At 37.7% G+C, this 19,314-nt stretch overlaps 1 protein-coding gene across 13 annotated transcripts in view; it reads right to left on the bottom strand.

The window, feature by feature from the left end:
* Positions 1 to 19,314, bottom strand: part of EHBP1 (EH domain binding protein 1) — a 213,110-nt gene that overhangs the window by 70,288 nt on the left and 123,508 nt on the right. For 12 of the 13 annotated variants that reach the window (XM_017818883.1, XM_017818893.1, XM_017818885.1 and 9 more), the window contains 4 exons: positions 11,572 to 11,750; positions 10,894 to 10,942; positions 3,947 to 4,861; positions 1,898 to 2,041 (listed from right to left, as the gene is read on the bottom strand). In XM_017818883.1, coding sequence (XP_017674372.1) covers positions 1,898 to 2,041; positions 3,947 to 4,861; positions 10,894 to 10,942; positions 11,572 to 11,750 — 1,287 coding nt within the window. The remainder of the gene's footprint in view (positions 1 to 1,897; positions 2,042 to 3,946; positions 4,862 to 10,893; positions 10,943 to 11,571; positions 11,751 to 19,314) is intronic. The other variant, XM_017818891.1, reaches the window with a different exon arrangement.

The following is a 19,314-nucleotide window of genomic DNA, read 5'->3' as shown; positions in this document are numbered from 1 at the left end:
TTGGGTCTGCCAAGCTGCCCTAAAAGACTGCCCCTTCCTTTTCCTGCAGGCTTCTATTTAACTTTTCAGCTTCTGTAACAAACGAAATAAGGACCCATGGGTAACCTGGCTGCCTGAACCTACACAGTCCTGACTCTCATGCTGAAAACCCCATCACTATCTCCTACCCTTCAACTGGTTTTCATGCCCTAGACAGAGTCTTCATTTCTGTCTAATTTCACATTGCCATCTACCTCCTCCAATCTATCCAGGGCATGTCTTCTCTGTGTGCTAGTGGGGTAGCTTCTTTTACTCCTGTTTGGATTTCACTAACAGGAGTTTGACTCTGAAAGAGAAAGTTTGCTTTCCAACACTACAATTTGCATCAGAATGGGCCTCCATCCTCAGGAGAGCACCAGTAAAAGATGCTCTTTCTGGGTTGTGTTCATACAGACAACTTTTACTGGCATGAACTTTTCTGAACTTCAAGGCTCTCTGACAAGGTTGTGCTATTAACACAACTTTGATAGTTTTGAACAGATGTTTCAAGGGGATGGAACCTTCTTCCCAAATTTTATGAATTTTTAACATGGATAAAACAATGCTTTATCCAACCTAATAGAGAGAAACAGTTGAACACATTTTAAGTAAAAAAAAAAAATAATTAAAAAATATTACTCTGAGGTAGAGGAGCTGATGGTGAAAATTTCAGCTCAAACAATGAAATACTACCAAAGTTGTAAAACCTATGAAAATAGGAGCTTGTAATAAAAATTGTTAGGCAACTTAAATTACAGTTGTTTCTGCCTGAGTAATTGCCTACAGTAACTCTCTTCTAGTGTAATTTTCTTTATGAAAAGCTAATTTAAAAAAAAAATCCAAAGTGAAACTTACACAAAAATATATGTCTCTAGGAAAAACTTAAAATACCAAATAAGTAAAAAATTGTTTAAACATCATTATACAAACAACACTTGTCTGCACATACAAATATATTTCAAAGTAAAATGGAGTATCAGACTGGGGAAAAGAATTTTTAAGTTAAAAAAATAGTCCAGCATGGATCCAAGAGAGTTAAGAAAATGAAATGAGACATGTAAATCATTGTCTTCATTTTTTGACTGCATGATCTCACTTGTGTAAAGAGCACAATTCGCCCCTCAGGACTCAGCTCTGAAAGATGGGAATCTGTAAAGATTCAAGTCTCCCTCTGTCATTATTTTTCAGTTACATTTGCATTCTCAGCTGCCAGTACAGTCTCTAATGCACAATAGTCAGAATCACAAAACCAGCATTGCAAAGGTTTGCATAAAAATTAATTAGCTTTAATCTCCAGAGAGTATGGATCCTTCCAGGTCACCACGGAGGCCACTGGAGATGCAACCATAGCTGCTTCAACACTGGAGCTCATTCCCCAGGTCCACTTTCCCATCTCACCAGCATAATCAACTTTGGTGATAAAAAGGAATTGTTCCATCAACTAACTCTTTTACAAGACTGACACAAGCAGCTTCATTCACTGCAACAACACTCATAAAGCAGCAAGGGGCTGACAATCAGAGGCTCAGGGAAACCATTTACATTAACCGAAAAAAAGAGAATTAATCATAAATAGCACAAATTACTTCACTATCATTTAACAAGTAACTTTGGGTTTTCATCCCATTAGGAACTGCAGCGCCAATCAAAGAAGGTGCTCCCAGACTTCTGCTTTCAGGGAAGTCAGAGGCGCCTTTCTGTTGGCCATAACATGGGGAGAAACAGGCTTTAAAAGTGAAAGGCACACAACACATCGGAGCAATTCAACGCGGAGAAGAAATATTCTGCAAGGACATGCCTTCCCCCCGCCCCCCGCCAAAAAAAGCACATACAATGAATTTTAACTCTGTAAACTGCAAGACTGGCCAGTATTTCTTACATCGTTCAGCTGCTTATTGCGGGCTGGGATGAGCGTATTGCTTAGTTGCTTATTCCCTGCCTTTAATGCTGCATCTCTTCTTGCTTGCTCAAGCAGAACTCTTGCTCGTTCTTTAAGTTCTTCCTGTCTTGACAACATACGTTGCTTAAAAATAAAGAAATACAATTAACAGCAAGGCAGCCTCAGGGTACTGAACGTTTATACAGTAGTTAATAGCCAGTGGCCTTCCTATGTATATTATAAAGGTCAGGAGTCACATGAATTACATCTTCATGAGGTGACAGAGCATTCCATAGAAATGAAAAGATGATCAAAACGTAAAAAAAGTCTTAGGCCTTTATAATGTAAATAGGAGTTCTCTCCCTTCCTCTTAAAACTTAATTTCTATCAGCATCTAATGCCTTTAAACTGTAACTGTGAAAAAAACCCAGTTGGCTTCATAGAAGCTATGTCAAACATGCTATGTGTTTACTTGTTTACTTTAATATGTATGCAAATACAATGCTTTGTTGGCTACTTATATGGGTATCACTCATTCACAACTTAAATTGAACACAAAGAGGCTGGGTACAAGGCAAAAAAACCTGCAAATATATCTGCTTCTACTTAATTTATGAATATCTAGAAGAATGTCCCTTCTTCATACACAGGACTGACTGTATCTGCAGAGTAGAAACAACAAAAGGTGGTTCTGCATTGGCAACATGAGAACACGAGCAGCTTCCAGACATATACACTCCCAAGGGCTGACTTCTTAGTCAAGGTCAACTGTGAAGACTGGGAAAATGCATCTCTAGGCCTTTACAGGAGCCAGAGCTGGGACAGGTGTTGCTTGTTGTGCTTCTGCAACAACCACATGGGTTGACTCCAAACTACAACTGAGTTCAAGGTTAAGAGTGAGCCTCACATCTGATATTTTATTACCATGTGCAAATGCACCAATGATTAACAACAAAGAGCTTCCTTTGAAGTCAACTCTTGTTTTTTCTTGGCCTGTTACACCCTTGCCCATGAAAATCTTCACAGAGAAGAAATTTTGTCTCCTCCTGCTTTTTTATTCTATATGGGCCAAGCTGTTCCTTTCTCATCCAGTAAACAAAGATGATGATGATGATGATGAAGAGAAACTTCATGAGACTTCACTGATTAAAGAAATTAGCTAGCTATGGAATTAATATTTGGCTATTAGTACCCATCTACGGACTGTTTCTCTTGCGATACAATGAATCTTTATGGTGCTTACTCGGAAAAAAACCATAAAAATATTTGAAGCAATCACACTACCAAAAGAATGGTACAAAGCCAAACCAAGCCCAAACTCAATAAAGCTCTTCACAGAGGTAAAATTATAGGCCTGCTTTGGTATTTTTGTAGATAAGAGTTGATAACATGTTTTACATATTTTTGTGATTATATGATTTATTGATAACACTCAGTATATGTATGTAATACTCAACATTCACCCTCACAATAAATCTGCAAGGTAGGTGGGCATATATTTTTATCTTCATAGAAAAGAAAATTATACTGCGGTGAAGTAACATGCTTTAGGCCACTCAGTGGACAGCACAATTTAATAGTCTGGAGTTTCTACCTCACCATTGTGGCAATGGTCACAAGGCTGTGTGGTTTCTCAAACAAGATTTTGAAATATCTTTGGTAAATTTTAAGGTACTCAAAATTTGACATTTTTTATTGAACTAATGTCTTTTTCCGGTTTTTGCTTCAGTATGCAACACTTAGAAGAAACGTGTTGCCACAATCAGCGGCAAAAGTTCTGGAGCCCTCTTCCAGATAGTCAAGAACACAACTCCCTTTAATTGGAGAGAGACTGGAAAGATTAATAGTGGGACAATTTGTATAAATTATTTTTTCATGTGATGATTGTTTTTCAGCACCACCTACTTTTTAGGCAAAATACTTACTGCCCAACAATAAAAATACACTGCTCACCTCACCATTCATACTGAAGATATGGTGTAAATTATGAATGCAGAGAAACAACTTGAACGGCATTTCCATCCTAACTTACAGGCATAAGTTTCTTACCTGGGCTGTTTTTGCAGTTTGATCTGCATGACTTAAAGCTGTTCTGGCATCACTGTCAGAATCAGATTCTGTTTGCCTTGGAGAAGCATGTGGTTTCTTTGTAAGATCTGTATCCATATTATAGGAGTATCCAGGCTTAGAAGTCGGAGATAAACTCGGTTTTGTGACAGGTGAACCAGGATCTGCTCTTGTGCTCTCTGTGGATCCTATACATCCCAGCTTTTCTTGTTCTGAGAAACCAGTAGTACTGTCTAAACTCTGGTGTCTCTTCTTGTTGTTATCTTCACAAGCAACTGTGGGAGACATATCCTCTTTTTGATCACTGACATGTGCTAAGTCACTGAATTCCAAAGTGTCAGTTATCAGCAATTTTTTCCTTCCCAATGTAGGCTGCACTTGTGTTGTGTCTGTACTGCTACACTTCCCAATTTCTTCAGACGCAGAAGTCCTTCCAGAGCTCTGCTGGGATTTCTGTGGATCTGTGTCACTTCGAGTCCTGCGAGAAGAAGGGGAAGCTGTGCTCGGGCTTAAATGGTCATCAGGAGTCTGATGCTCGCTCTCAGATTCTCCAACACCACTGTCATTTACAAACACGGAGTCATCCTGAGAAGCAAAGTCTGCCAAGCCACCGTCCGGCGGCTGCAGTTCGGGCTCCCGGTTCAGGTCATTCAGCTCTGCGTAGAACTTTTCCTGGTCGACAGAACTGTTTGTGTCCGTTTCATAGTTACCCACTTTGTATGTGCTTTTACTACTGTTCTCCTCTATTTGAACCACGTTTAATTCCTGGCCACAGAAATGGGCCCTTATCTGATAGAGATAGGTCATAACAGTCAGTTTGTCGGGTATCGCCAACAAAACCATGTCAGAAGGTTCCAGCAATCGTGATATTCCTAAACTGGCAAACCCGTCGTATGCCTTTAAAAACAGACAAAATAAATGTTACAATGTGTCAGTTTCTTACATATCATAACATTTCCAGAACGCAAGTGGAAGTTTCAGCCAAAATAAGCAAGCCTAAAACACATTCAGTATCACAGGTAGAACATGGCTTCAATTCTATTACTTATTATTCTTCTGGCTTCATTATAATAATTACTATTTTCTGTTGCACCATCCAACTCATCGATTTTTCCTGATGGTTTCTATATATCTTCTATAAATCTTCACAGCAAAGAAAACAAAGAATATAACCAGCAAAGACATTCAAATGCCATTTTAAAATGTAATTTTAACACATTTTGATACCACACAATACTAAAATCTATGGTTACTCAAAATTATTACACTTCTATGAGAAAATAGCTATTCGTGAAACTGCAACTTAAAAGCCCTTCTTTTTGCACTAAGAAAACCGGCCAATATCTTAAATGGTTCTCACTCAAGTAGCAGGAAACAAGCAAACAAAAAAAGTCTAAGAGTTGGACCAGAAAAAAAAAAAAGCAACTCAGGATGGCTTTTTAAGATAAGGAACAAAGATATAAGAAACACAACACTAATCCATCTTGAGCTTTATCACTGATGATCAACCTTCTGCCTTCTACTTGTTATGTAATTGCAGTGATTTCTGTTGATGAAAAACTATGTCCAGACAGCCAAAAAGAACACCAGAGATTACTTGACACTACGCATAAATCACATTAATCCATCAAACAAATGCATTTTAAAAACGTTTGTTGATTATAAATTTGTAAGAAAGAGACAGTGAAAATCATTCCCATTTCACTTTCATTTCTAAAAGCTAAACAGTTGCAAGCCTCCCACTTTGTGAGGCCACATTGTCTTCTTACAGCTGGCCCTTTAAGTGAGTGGGCTTGGTGCATCAGGTTTTTCTAGTTTTGAAGAATTAAGGTCGTTTCTCAATTTACAATTAATTATTACTATCCTGGATTAACCTTGGAAGACAATATTGTGTTTCAAGGAAGCCTTTAAAAGGCCTCCTGTTAGCATAGATGCACTCGGTTAAAGCATGTGGGCTTCTCCTCCCCCAGGAATCCTGCAGCTCCTTTTCACCATCTTCTGAAGGGGCTTACAATGTTCACAGTTGTTCCTATCCTATTTTGAATAAAAGCAGATGCTAAATTTAAGACATGGATGAGAAAACTGTCCTCTTACAAGGAAACAATAACACATATGACTGGCTTCAACTCAACTCCAGTTTTACACTTTTTCCTTAATTTCTTTAGTTTTAGAAGGATATTTAAAAAAAAAAAAGATAAATCAATTATGATTTTTTTTATCCTCTTGGCTTTCATAATAGTAAATGTTCAGTGGTGAGAGAGAATGTGGGTATGGGCTGGCCAGGTCTCGGCAGATCCAGTTATTTTGCTTGCTCTGAGAAAAGGAGGCTCTCTCCTTCCCCTTGCAATGTCATTCCCTGTGCAAGGGTCGAACAGTTTTTGTTTCAGACACTTTTCAAACTCTGCTGCCAAAAGCTGGAATTTATCTTCCTGAAATTCTGCATGCTTCCCCTCATGCTCAGGTATAACTTGCCAAAGCATTTTAGGTGAAGCAGTTTTTGTATCACTATAACAAATGATTCACAGAAGTTATCTACACATAGAAATGGTCGAATAATTTATTTTTAAGGTCTTCCGGCTCTCTCTATGCAAAACGATTTGGCCTAAAATCAATGCTGGTCTTCAGTGTGGTATCATTTCTTGTGAAGGTTTATTATAAGAGATTGTTATGCCATTTATAAACACAGAGCTGTGCTTAGATATAGGAGCAGCAAACATGACATGTATTTGCTGATAACGAACTCCAGACGGAGCAGAACAGCAGCAAAGCGATAGGTGGGAGGGAATGGAAAGAACCTGGATGGTAGAAGAGGGACAGCTGTCACTTACCTGGGCTTGGGAAACAGAGCTGGAGGAGCAGGACCAGGCTGGTTATGGAGGAGAGGGAGACAAGACAGGTGGAACTGAATAGACATGAGGAGCACAGAGAACAGCAAGATAAAGGAGAGCAGGGCATGAATTTGGGTTGGCAGCCTAAGCCATGGCAGGTACCAGGAATGACGAATGCTCATATGACAGCAGAAAGCAGGCTGGGCATGAAAGAATAGCAAGCCAGGTGTGCTGTCTGTGGACTAAAGGTAACACCAGTATTTGTTGTTTGCTTAAGTGGGTCATTGCTGATTCAGTGGCATAAACAACTTGTCACCCCACACTGCAGGTAGTGGGAGCTACCATCTTAAGAATGAAAGGACCTAAGGACCAGCACGGCAGTCCAGGGCAGCCAGAGCCCATAGATGTCATTTTACCTAAACTCTTTTTATACTCTTAATTTCTTATTTATATGCTAATAAAACTAAATCCTATGAGTATCTCTCAGGGTCAATAAAACGAAGGTGGGGACAGTGTTTCAGGGTTGTCAGGAAAGGTACTTGCTAAGAAGTAACACTACAGCAGGACTGAATTTGGAGTGATGGATATTCTCAATATCCATATTGATATTTTGCTGCAAATATTACAGCAAAAGATGCAATCACTTTTTGCTGCCTGCACAGTTCTTCAAGTGATGCTTGGGATTAAACACAGTTATTTCCCACTGATGCCAGATAGTTATTTTCTATCTCCTCTCATTTCTTATTCTGGATGATACACATTTTTGTTTCTCTCCTTTTAAAGTACAGTAGCTACGTAGGTTGGCAGGCCAGTGTTTTACAGACATTAGCTCTAGAAATAGCAACTGTGTGTTCTGGAAGTGTCTATACAACTGTTTGTGATGGGTTCTCCTTCACTACTAGAAAAGCTGGGAGCTTCTTGGTATTCCAGCATAGGTATAAATGCCTCGTGTTTCTAACTACTTTGTAACATGGTATTAACAGAGTAAATTTCCCGAGTCAAATTCTTTTTGTTAAACAGAGGCATAACTCAGCCTTGATTTTGCAAATGCTTATTTATCTGCATGTTTAACTCTGCTCCTTCAGGATCTCACTGAGGCCAACAAGCACCTCACCCACATGCAATTAGATATGTGCTTATGGTTTAGTGGAATCAAACCCTAGAAGTATGAGCACCTACTATAAAAGCATGACTCCAGATTAAAGGTAAGGAAATTTTTCCATTTGACTCAATAGTATCCCTGTAATTCTGAATTCTTCTGTTTAAATGTATAATTTAAAAGGATTCCTTTTAAAAAATGAATATTTTATTACAACAATAATTTAAGTTCAAATGTATTGAGGAATTTATTAGAAATGGCCAAAAACTGGGGGGAAAAAGGCAGCATAAAAATTGAAAGTGCCAATCCAACATCCAAAATATACATTACTATTCCCACACAATAATCTCTTGAAACAAGCTTCTCCAAATAATAATTAAAACCAGAAATTCATTATTAGAATCATACTGTTGTGCCCTCCTACTTCTCATCCCTTCATCCCCTCAAAGCTCCAGCCAAGTGTTGTTTAGGAGCTTAAATTTTTAAAGTGCAGGACATGTTATTAGCAATATGAAAAAATTCTATTTTTGATAAGGGACTATACTGCCAGTATGCTGAATTTTAATACATTTTCCATTATTTTTAATTTCATTATTATTTAATAATAATCAAGTGGACATATTAAATCAAATTAGCTGGTTTATGTTACTGGGAAGGCTGCATGGATATCTGAGATTTAAGTAGAAGCACAACTCTTTGGACCATCAGGGAAAGTATCTCTGTAATGTTTCTGATTTTCTCAAAGATAATCCTGGTTTCTCTTTTGTTCCTGACAGAAATTTGAATTTGCAATGTGCACCAAAAATATCTTCCAATTAGGATTGATGCTAATGTAGTAGCTGTTTTGGATTTTTTTATGTATGTCTATTCAGGACACTAAGCCCATTTACCTATCTCCCAATGAAGTTTTTTTCTTTTTTTTTCTAATTTACTGACAAGCTGATTGACAGACATCAATTGGGATCCATCAGCACAAGCACCACAGGCAGTATTCCAATCACTTCCCAACTCTGTAACACACTGACATATTGGCCAAGATCAGATGTCACAGGTAAATACCCTTTTTTATTCAGCATCAGTGGCAGCACCAAACTGGCAAGTGGTTGGTGTGTGTTATAAAGAATCTCTGATGATGTGCCTTTTGTAACAGTGCATTTCCATGTGTAATCATACTCTATTTGCACTGAAATAGTTGTCTCTTAAGATATCTTCCTTTTTTTTAAATTAAAATACAAACAAGGTCATGCACTTCTAAAAGATATACTTTTATGGGTTAACCTTTAATCTATGGTTTTCCTTCTGGAGAGGGAGCAGCAGGGAAAGAAACATTTTAAAAAAAAAAGAGCTGCTTCAGACAAAGAAAATCATCCTATTCATCCAAAGATGTTATTTTAATTGGTTAGGAGGAATCATTGTCAAATGTGTTACATATCTGCACGGAATTTCTAGGCAGCCATTGTTGGCAGTGTTGCATTCACTCCAACCAAGGGCACACGGGGTTATCTGGCAGAACTGTGTGAGACCAGGAAATAAATCTGCAGGAAGCAACTGAGATACTCAGTGTGGCTGTCAGGCAAAGGCTGCCAAAGTGATGAAAGAAAAAAACTGCACAATAACAACAATCATTATTTCTTCAATTCTGGGAACTATATCCTGTTAGAAAGAGAGGCTGAAAAGTTCACTGTTTGCCATCACAGTTTCATAAAGAAAAGATGACTGATCATACTGCTAACGTTTTTAATTAATAATCTATTCTTTCTTTTTTATAATCCAGCTTAATTAGCCCAGACGCTCAACAAAACTTGAAGTACAAAAACATATGGTCACAGAAAATAATGTGATGTCACATTAGGTCATCTTAAGTCCTCATATTATTATGAAAAAAAAAATCAACAGCCAAAAGACTCATTAGATAGCAGCAGCTTAGAGATATTTCATTATTTATAATACATAAGTACTAAATTAAAGACAAGTAACTCCCTGGCTAACACATAAATGTGCAGACACATTAAAATACAAACGCAAATGAATTTTAATAAAGCATTTTCAGAAATTCCACATAACTAAATCATATTAGACTGTAGATATGTTTACTATATAGTATTGAACCTGATTAATTTATTCAAAGTATATTTTTATACCTTGATCCTTGTTAAATTTAGTGCTTTTTAAAGCGGTATAAAAACAAAATCCCAGCATTAAGAAGGCAGATACTTAAAAACAATTTTCAGATCATCTTAAGGAACAATTTCATTATCAGTGACTCACATGAAAATTTTAATTTCTAAACATGTCCCTAGGGCCCAACTGAAGCTTGTAGCATGCCTAAAATAGTGAGCAGAAATAAAAAGTCTTCTGGTGATTCCCAAACTGAATTCCTGCTTCTTCCAGAGAAACTTTTTAGATCTTTGCACCCACAAAGAGTGGTTTAAAACAGCTGCCCAGCACAAGGCTATAAAGTATTTTCCTAATATTTCAGTTTATTTGCAAAGTATTGTCTCAACACTTTTTACCCTTCATTCAGCTGGTGCAGCATGAGAGTAGGTGTAATATTTCATCTTTAAAAACATAAAAATCACCAAGCAACATCAACCGTGCCCAATTCCCGGAGCCCTGGTAAAGCAACAGCAAGAGAAGCCTTGTGTACAACAGTCCAATCACAGGTACGTTTTTCTAAATTTTTTTTTAATTACAGAGCTGACAGGAAAAATCATGAGCGCTCACAGAAGGCTGGCCAGGCCTTTCCCCTGCTTTCACAGTTACTGTAGGCCATACAAACATTAAACTCTAATGCCAGCCTTGAACTTGTTGTGAATGTTAAAACCATGACAAACTCGAGTCAATAAAGCATCCGATTTGAACCACGGGAGGCCGAATACCTTCTGTGAGCTGCAGTTATGACCTTACAAAACAACTGCATTTCCCAAAATTAATAAAAACCTGCAGTGAAGTCAAAATTGAGGCTATGTCTTTCTTTTTTTTTTTCTCCTGGCAGTTCTTACCTTTTTGTTGTTCTCTTTAATATCTTGAGGATTCAGGGACTTGTAGTCACTGAGGGGGAAAATGGCACAGTGGGTATGTACAGTATTTGATAAAAGCAGCAGTTTTAAAACAAACTAAATCTAAAAATTTGACATACAATAATATCATATAGTAACTAGCAATTTCACAGCAATTCAATCAACAAAACTAATAGTGTGGAAAATTAAAGGAATAAATAAATAAATAAATAAACACCGATTACATGTTTCATTGCCTGAAGCTTTCCATCTAAAAAAGAAGTTAAGGCAGGGACTAGAGGCCGGCCTTGACAACCAAATTTACCAGGAGGTAATCCGTCCTTGTCAGCGTACAAAGAGCTTATTCCTCTCATCTCATTTCAACACCGGCGCAATTCTCATAATCATCCTGAAGTCAGTTCTTTGTATAAGATTAAGAAGAAGAAAAACAAATCACAGAGAGGGGAGAAATAATTGTTTATGCAACAAGGGAGAGCACAGAGGTCACAAAGTTTGAACATTCATAAATCTGGTTTCTTAGAAAGGATGGTTCCCTGCTTGAAAGGAAAGGGTGAAAAGAATTCAACATCTGAAATGAACACAATTTGATTTTTACATAAACTTAACTGTTCTGTATTTCTATGAGAGTTAGGTTGTGCAGGCAAAGAGTATACAACTTACATTAGGTCTGGTCTAAAGTGATGTAATATTGCACAAAAGGATAAACCATTCCTCCACGACGTAGTAAAGTTGGTGATTTTCACTCCCCTATAGTTTTTTGTAACTTCCTTGCACCACACGAGCAATGACTGACTAGCATTTGGCTTTCTCCCCAAAACAGGACTTGGTATCGGGCTTGGCTGGAGAAAAAAAAAAAAAAAGAAAAGAAAAAGAGAGAAGATGATAAAAGAATTTAATGGAAGATGAGAATTAACATTAATTGACCTAACTAGATGATCTGTATCCTTTGATGTGAGTTTAGGTCCTTCACAGCTGTCAGTTTACAATGACTGTAACTTGCAAAAGACACAAATCGCGAGTTATTATCTGCAGTTGTTGCCCTAGGCACTTGTCTCCAAAGGATGCAGATATACAGGATTCCAGATCTACACAGGAGAAGAGGCCAAGAATCGTACCAGTGGAAATACCGTGCTGAAACACTTACGGCACAGTCCCGCACAGTCCGTGACACTCACCCTTGAAAACATTTCCCAAAATGGAAAAGCATCCCCACAAGCCCTTTTACTTTTAATGAAGATAACACTGGGACTGGATCAAAGGGCCAGGCAGAGCTGGGGCAGTTTGTCACGAGCTGCAATCCATCATTGCATGGGGTGTGGGGGGGATCAAAGTCGCGACACAAGGCCGGTGTATCGCTCTCCAACAGGCTCCAGTGTGCAGTTTTGGGCTCTCTTTCTACGTAAGTGTGAGATTGCACAAAGGTAATTATGGCACGGTGTTTCTAAACAGCCACTTCCAACCATACCCGAAGAGTTTCCTCTCCTGGGCTTTAGCTTTTCTAAGTCGAAAAGGAATTTCAAATGTAAATTCTTATCAGAGGGTGGTTTTTAACAAGAAACATTAGCTACCAACAACCATTTAAAAACAGGTTATTTTGACCCTCTTAGTAACATTTTTTGTGGGCATAAGCCAAGAATTAAAATAGAATATTTCAGGCATCTGGCGTTTGTCAGACCATCCACTGTTCCACAAATTCAGCAGAGAACTTACTGACTGCAGCTGATGTTTTCAAGAGTCACACACACTTATTTCTCTGGAAAAATATTATCACTTCAAAAACTTCTTAGGGCTAATCAAAAAGACAGAATGTGACTGACACAAATCCTAAATCTGAACTGTAGTGAAAGAACTCAGATCACTTGTTTTTTTAAATGTAATATAATTAAAAGCATATATGCACAACAAACAAGCTGTTGACGCACCTTAGAGGTGGAGAGTCCCCAAATTAAGATAAATAGAGCAAGTAATTTACTGTATCACAGCCACTTAAGTTTACGGTCAAACGGATTTACTTGTTATTGTCTATTTGTGAAAGACCTACGATGCCCCCCCTTGACTGAAGCCTGTCAGTGCTCAGCAATTAGCGCTGATTTGTTTTCACTGCTTCTGGGGAAAAAAACCCACACAGAACCAGGGAAGTAATTTTTCATTTACTGTCACAATCAGCCCTAAAAGGTTGTTTTATAAACATACTACCTCCTCATCACATACAAGCACTGCTAACTCATTTAGAAAGCGCAAAATGTATACCTTGCTGAGATTTTTTTTAATACCACATTGTATGTGCAAAATAACTTGTTAAAAAGTGCTTATTTTTTAAATCTTGTCAACAATTCAAATCAGCATGAACAAATCCATTAACAATGAGACAAATATCTCTAAATATACTGAATTAAGGGCTTAACAGGGATATGCAAAATAGGGAAGGAAAAGCAGCAATAAATGATGAACTTTCTTTACCATGTACAAGATCTAATCAGATAAACAAATATTGCATAGGAGCTGTCAGACAATTACTCCAGATTCAGAGTGAAGTAACTAAGATGATGTTTTTCTCTTGTTTTTTTTACAACTGGAAGCAAAACCCAGTAACTAACCACTGATCTCATATTTAAGGTACTATGTTACTTAAAATATATTTGCTCTTACAAATTATATTTATGGAAATAACACTATTGAGAGACAATAATTAAAATAACTCTATCAAATTGTGGAAAGACGATATTTTAACAAACTTTTAAAGCACAAAGGTACTTCTTCAAATCATAGTGCATCACAGATATATTAAATGTTAACTATAAAGTCTTAATACTTGCTGCTGAAATTCTCTACGAAAATTTTAAATGTTTCAGTCACCACTTAAATGCTTTCAGGTTAACTCTGAAATCACCTGAGGCAATATTATCATGGAAATGCCTTAATTACTCATCTAACAAACTGAAGACATATCTGAATTTAAAACCATGTTTTACAAAAGGAAATCCAAAGCTATTAAAACAATAAATTTAGCAGAATTTCACATTTTATTTAAAAATTTTTATTTAAAATTTTTCCCTGTTTGTGTTTTCATTAATGTTACATTTTCTAAAAGTATTTTATCCAGAATATTCAAGATTTAGGATGTGCATAATGTCCTTACACAATTTTCTCTTCTCTTAGCTGATAAAGCAGAAGTTACATTAGGTTTTCTTTCCATACTTAGTAGTCCAAGTTTTTTTGGATAAAGGTGAAGTTAATGTTAGGACAATGTTATGCTCCTAATCACCACCTGAGTCAAAGCTTTTGTTATTTAATCTGTGACAAATGCATTCAATTCAAGACACAATGGAAATACATGAGTAAAGGCAGAACTGTGTGTGAGCACTTGACATACCTTCAGAGGCGTTAACAAATGTTAGTTTTGAATTTTTTTTTTTTTTTTGGTGAAACTTAATTATGAAAAAGATTTTCTTTCTATACTTGTATGTTATACATATTAGTTACTGTTTTGGTACAAGCACAATTACTACCAAGTGCCTATTTCTAGTGTATATTTGCTCTACAAGATCAGCAGGAACTAATCAGATGAATGAAAATTTAATAAGCCTTCTCTTATATCATTCTTTCAAGCACTGACCACACAATTCTTCCAAACAACACAGCAGTCACAACTTGCCTGTTTGAGTTCAAACCCCAAAGGCCCTGAGAACTTGGTTGGAAATGGTCCCAAAAAGCATGAGATACCCACACCAGATTGCTAGATCTGCTCACTGATCAACAGGTTACCGAATCTAATGCAACCACCTTTTATCCAGCTGTGGAATAACCACACAGAAGTGCAGAGGTTCCAGAGCTGGTCCCTCACATGCTTAGCTCAGATCTAAATATAGCATCATGTGGATGGACTTATCAGCTGGAGTCAGCACCAGCTTCAGGATATCTTTGTTTCGCACTCAACGAAAGCATTGAAGTCTCTATTCTTCTTTTACATGTTCTGGAAGCTCAGTTAATATGTTTTATGCATTTTTCCTCTTGGGAGATTATCCCATCAGACCACTACTCTGTGTTAACAAGAGGACAATAGCTTTAAATATTAGGCCGCATCCCTACATTTGAAAATATTTAAATAGTTGTTTTGCTGCTCTCGAGAACGAAGAGCTGCATCTCTGACACACAGGACAACACTCAGGAGGAGAAAATCAAGACCGAAATTCTGATGGGAACATGGGGCTATGGACAGAGATCTCATATGAGACTGTGAACAGCCAGAATGAAGACTGTAGGGGCTCAGTCTGAGCAATTCAACAGCTCGTAGACAGGTTGGCATGGGGGTAGAGGAGTTTAAAGAAAGCAGGGGGCAGTGTTAAAGGCCGGAAAGAAAGACGCTGAGAGGAGTAAGGAAAAAAAACGTATGTAATCTAGGTGGAAGACTTACATGGTTTGAGTTTTTTATTAATGAACACAACTCCCCAAAGAGGAAAGGAAAGGTTGGAAAAGAGGAAAGGTTGGAAACAACCCAGGATTGGTAATTAACTGCAGGAGGAGAAGAAGATGAGATTGAGATAGACCTGGAATAGGGAAGATCTCTAAACAATGAACAAACAAGTTTTTTTCCTCAAGAAGGAAGTACAGACACTGGTCTCTTACTTATTTTACCGAGCAAAACAAAAGGGACTTTCCCTTACCCCATCAAAACCACAGTGCCGTCTAGGCTCACTAAAAATGGTGAAACCTTTAAAATGCAAGATAAGGTAAATGAAAGTAAGGCACAAGTAGGTGAGTGAAAATGTACAGCGTGTGGCCGGATATAGAAAAAGTTTAGGAAACTCAAATGAACTGATCAGTCTGAAAAGCAGTAAAAAGAGGTGCAATAAAACCAAGACACCAAATACATTTCAGTCAAATGGATAATTTTGTATCATCAAGACGATACCCAAGAATTTTATCGTTACAACACAGGACTCCATCCATAGGAGCCTGGGAGTATTAGAAATTGAATATGGCTCATTTAATACAATTTATGCCTTTGGCAAGGTCTGTACCTGTCCAACGTGCATTCAGTTTTGTTTGCTGTGGGCTGTGGAACAGTCTAGGCCTAAGTCAAATATCAAATACGACATGGGAAGAGTGCAAAGATAGAATAAAATTGCTTTCAATTTTATTCCAAAAATGGAAAAAAACATCCTGATAACCCTGAGCTGTGGTGAGATGTCCTTTATGTAGGCTAGTTAGTTATTTTTTTATGGTAGCACGTCATAACAACACTATGATGGCTTCAGTGACACAACAAAATACAAGTGGCATTGCTCTTTGCTTCTAGTAAGGGAAGACCACCCATATATTAGAAAATACACATTTCCTAGAAAGAAATGTTAGGAGTTCTGCTGTCCTGTTACTCTGAAAGATAAATGCATCAACTTAGGAGTACATTCTTTAACTTTGTGCTCTCTATTTGCATGGCACGGTGTGTGGTTGCATAAAACATCTCTAGTTCCTACAGTCCCTAAAAATGAAGGAGATATGAAAATCTAGATGCTAGGCACAAGTTACAGATTTAATGAATTTATTTCCTATATATGATTAATAACAAGTATTTAGGTAACCTCCAGGTTTCATCAGCACCATACATCTTAAAACTTTGCCTTCCTCACTCTTCTGATTGTGCCTACAGCTAATATGGATAGGCAATAAAATATAAGCTTTTATCTTAAAACCCTTAGGCATAAGCTTTTAATTGCTTATCTTTTTACAGGTTTCATTTTGGCACAACCAAACCAGTCCATATTCAATCATAACCTTAACATTTAGACATCTGCCTGAGCTGACATGATGCTCTCATGTTTGAACCTCACAAGGTGAAGAGGAAGGTGAAATCCTCGGGACACACCTCAAGTTAGATGTTGGTCAAGTAAGTCAAACTAAAGGGTTGTCAGTTGCCTGTTGCATATTTTGATGGCCAGGAGTCTGGAAAGAACTTTTCCAAACTATGCCTGGCAAAAGAAAGGAAAGCAGCCCTGCAGATTACTGCCTCTGGTTACTTTTACTCTGAGCACTGAGGAAGTGGTCTGGTAGAAAATGATGGTATGTGGTCATACAATTGAAGTGTGCACGTGCTTATAACTTACAGGCATCCAGTGCACAAAGATGGGAGAGACTGCAATAACAAAGGCTACTGTTAAGTACTTCGTTTTGTAATTTTTGTAATTATCTGGTAGCCTCCTTTTGCCTTTTACTTCGTCTAGTAATGAAGTAACATTTTCTTAGCAGAGTCTTTTTTGGGTTTTGGTTTGGTTTTCATTGTTGGGGATTAAAAGGATAAAAGAACCCAAGTATTCAGAACTAAACTCTAAACCTTCATAACCAAAAGCCACAACACATGGACTACTGGACAATTGCCTCACTTGGGCAACAGGAGACAAGTGTGTCTGCTCATGGCATTCAATTAAGAGCAAGACAGACTATTTATTTCAAGGCAACTACCTCCCCCTGTGGATGTTCTTAGTAGAGAAGAACAGCACCACACAGGAGTGAAGGCAGCCACCTCACCAGGCTGAGAAGCCCTAAATTTATTAGCTACCATCAAAGAGAAGATTCATGTTAATGAGCTGGTAACAGAGAAACAAATGTGAGGCAACATAATGAATTGGTTACTTATGTGCAAGTGATTTCACCTGATGGTCAGTATAGCCAGGAAAAAAGTTACAGTGAGCTCCTTCTCAGATTCAACTATTATAAAAGGATTGGCCAAGGCTCACCTGGCTTCTCTTCCCTGAGGTCACATAATCTTTGTCTTGAACGACATGTTTTCAATTAAAAAAAACAAGAAAGGTATATAATTCATACCATTAAGCAGAAGCGAACGCAGAGCTCAGTCTCTGATGATTACACATATTTGTAATATAACAGTATGAACAGATCACATGCAGGGATGGGGCCTCATTTTTCTGCTCTCAGAAGACAGGCAGTTTCCTTGTGTCCACCTTCCTTTCTCCAGTTGGCCCGGTGGCATGTGGGCTGAAGTCTCTGCTCTCATGTAATCTGTGCTGGAAGCCCAGATGAGCTACCAGGATGCTGCTGGTTCACAATCCCTGGCTCTCTGCCACGATGGGAACGTTCAGGGTTTTGGGCAGGTTGCCAGAATTAAGCAACTTAAACCACAGATGAGGAATAGCAATTTTCAAAGCTTTTAACTTTGTTAAATGTGAACTGAACTAGCAAAACGCACCTCCCTGAGCCCAAGGCTATCTCTGCCACATTTCAAAGGCCTGCAGCAAACAATGGAAGTGTTAGAGCTTGTCAGAAAAGGTCACAAGAATCTCTTCTAAAAGAAAGCACAAGGCAAACTAAAAATGAGAGTCACTGCCAATTCTTCCTAAAAACAGTGAACTCTTGTTGCTTTTGCAGGAATTTCTTCTGACAGAGCCATTAAATAAACACAAGTCATTATCCCACTCCTCTGAACATTTCAGCGGGCATGGTTTTTTCAGGTAATCTTCTGATGTTGGATCATTAAGGTGACATTGCTCCACAGAACTTTATAGTTACCCATTTTGTAAATCTACTGCATCATTTACATTAATGCACAACCATAGGCATATTTATGGAAGCATTAGTCTTTCCCTATGAGAAATCTTTGTTTTAAATACTCGAGAACAGAACACACAAATGTCAGATTTGTGCAGGTATTGCACTAACAAAGGAAAACAATCTCTCTGTTTGGGGGAGCTTAGAGCACTCAGTATTTTTAAGTCTGGTATTGATGACACAGTACCTCTGAAGGCCATAGTACACCTCTTGATTGAGAGTGGAAATAAAATCAGTATATTCTACAATCCTGCATGAGGTGCTGGTGTCAACGAGCTTACATCAGGCATAAAGATGGATGTTCTTAAAACTACTTAGGACAGCTATAGATAAGTGAAAATTTAATGGAAAGAACTTTTTGCCTTGATAAACTACTGTATCAGCAGCTAACTCTATGTAAACAATCACAAAATAGAGATTAATAAAAATATTGTTTCAGCCCTCATTGATAAGGAGAAGCTGTCCACAGATGATGGGGAGACACCTGAAATTATACACCTTTCTTTTTTCTTCTCCTGTCTTTATTCTACAAGTCAGATACAAGTTGGAAACAAGCATTACTCACACAGACACAAAAAGGTGAAATTTCAGCCCCGTGTGGAAACAGCTTAGATAAGCCAGATGCTTCCAGATCAGCTGAACACACTGAATGTAATCCTAGGGTACTGGAAGAACCAATATAAAACAACATCTGAAATGAATGGACAGTCTGAAAACTTGAACATAGGGGAGATATTAGAAAAGCAGGAAAATACTACATTCCTTCCAGTCTTTAAATGCATAAGAAAAAGACAAATTGGAAGAACGCAGACAAGCTAATGAAAAAGAAGCGGAACAAAT

This window comes from Lepidothrix coronata, unplaced genomic scaffold (assembly GCF_001604755.1).
Source record: "Lepidothrix coronata isolate B3197 unplaced genomic scaffold, Lepidothrix_coronata-1.0 Scaffold71, whole genome shotgun sequence".
In the NCBI taxonomy this organism is placed as follows: domain Eukaryota; kingdom Metazoa; phylum Chordata; class Aves; order Passeriformes; family Pipridae; genus Lepidothrix; species Lepidothrix coronata.
Note: the sequence above shows the minus strand (reverse complement) of the source record. Positions and strands in the feature narration are given on the sequence as shown.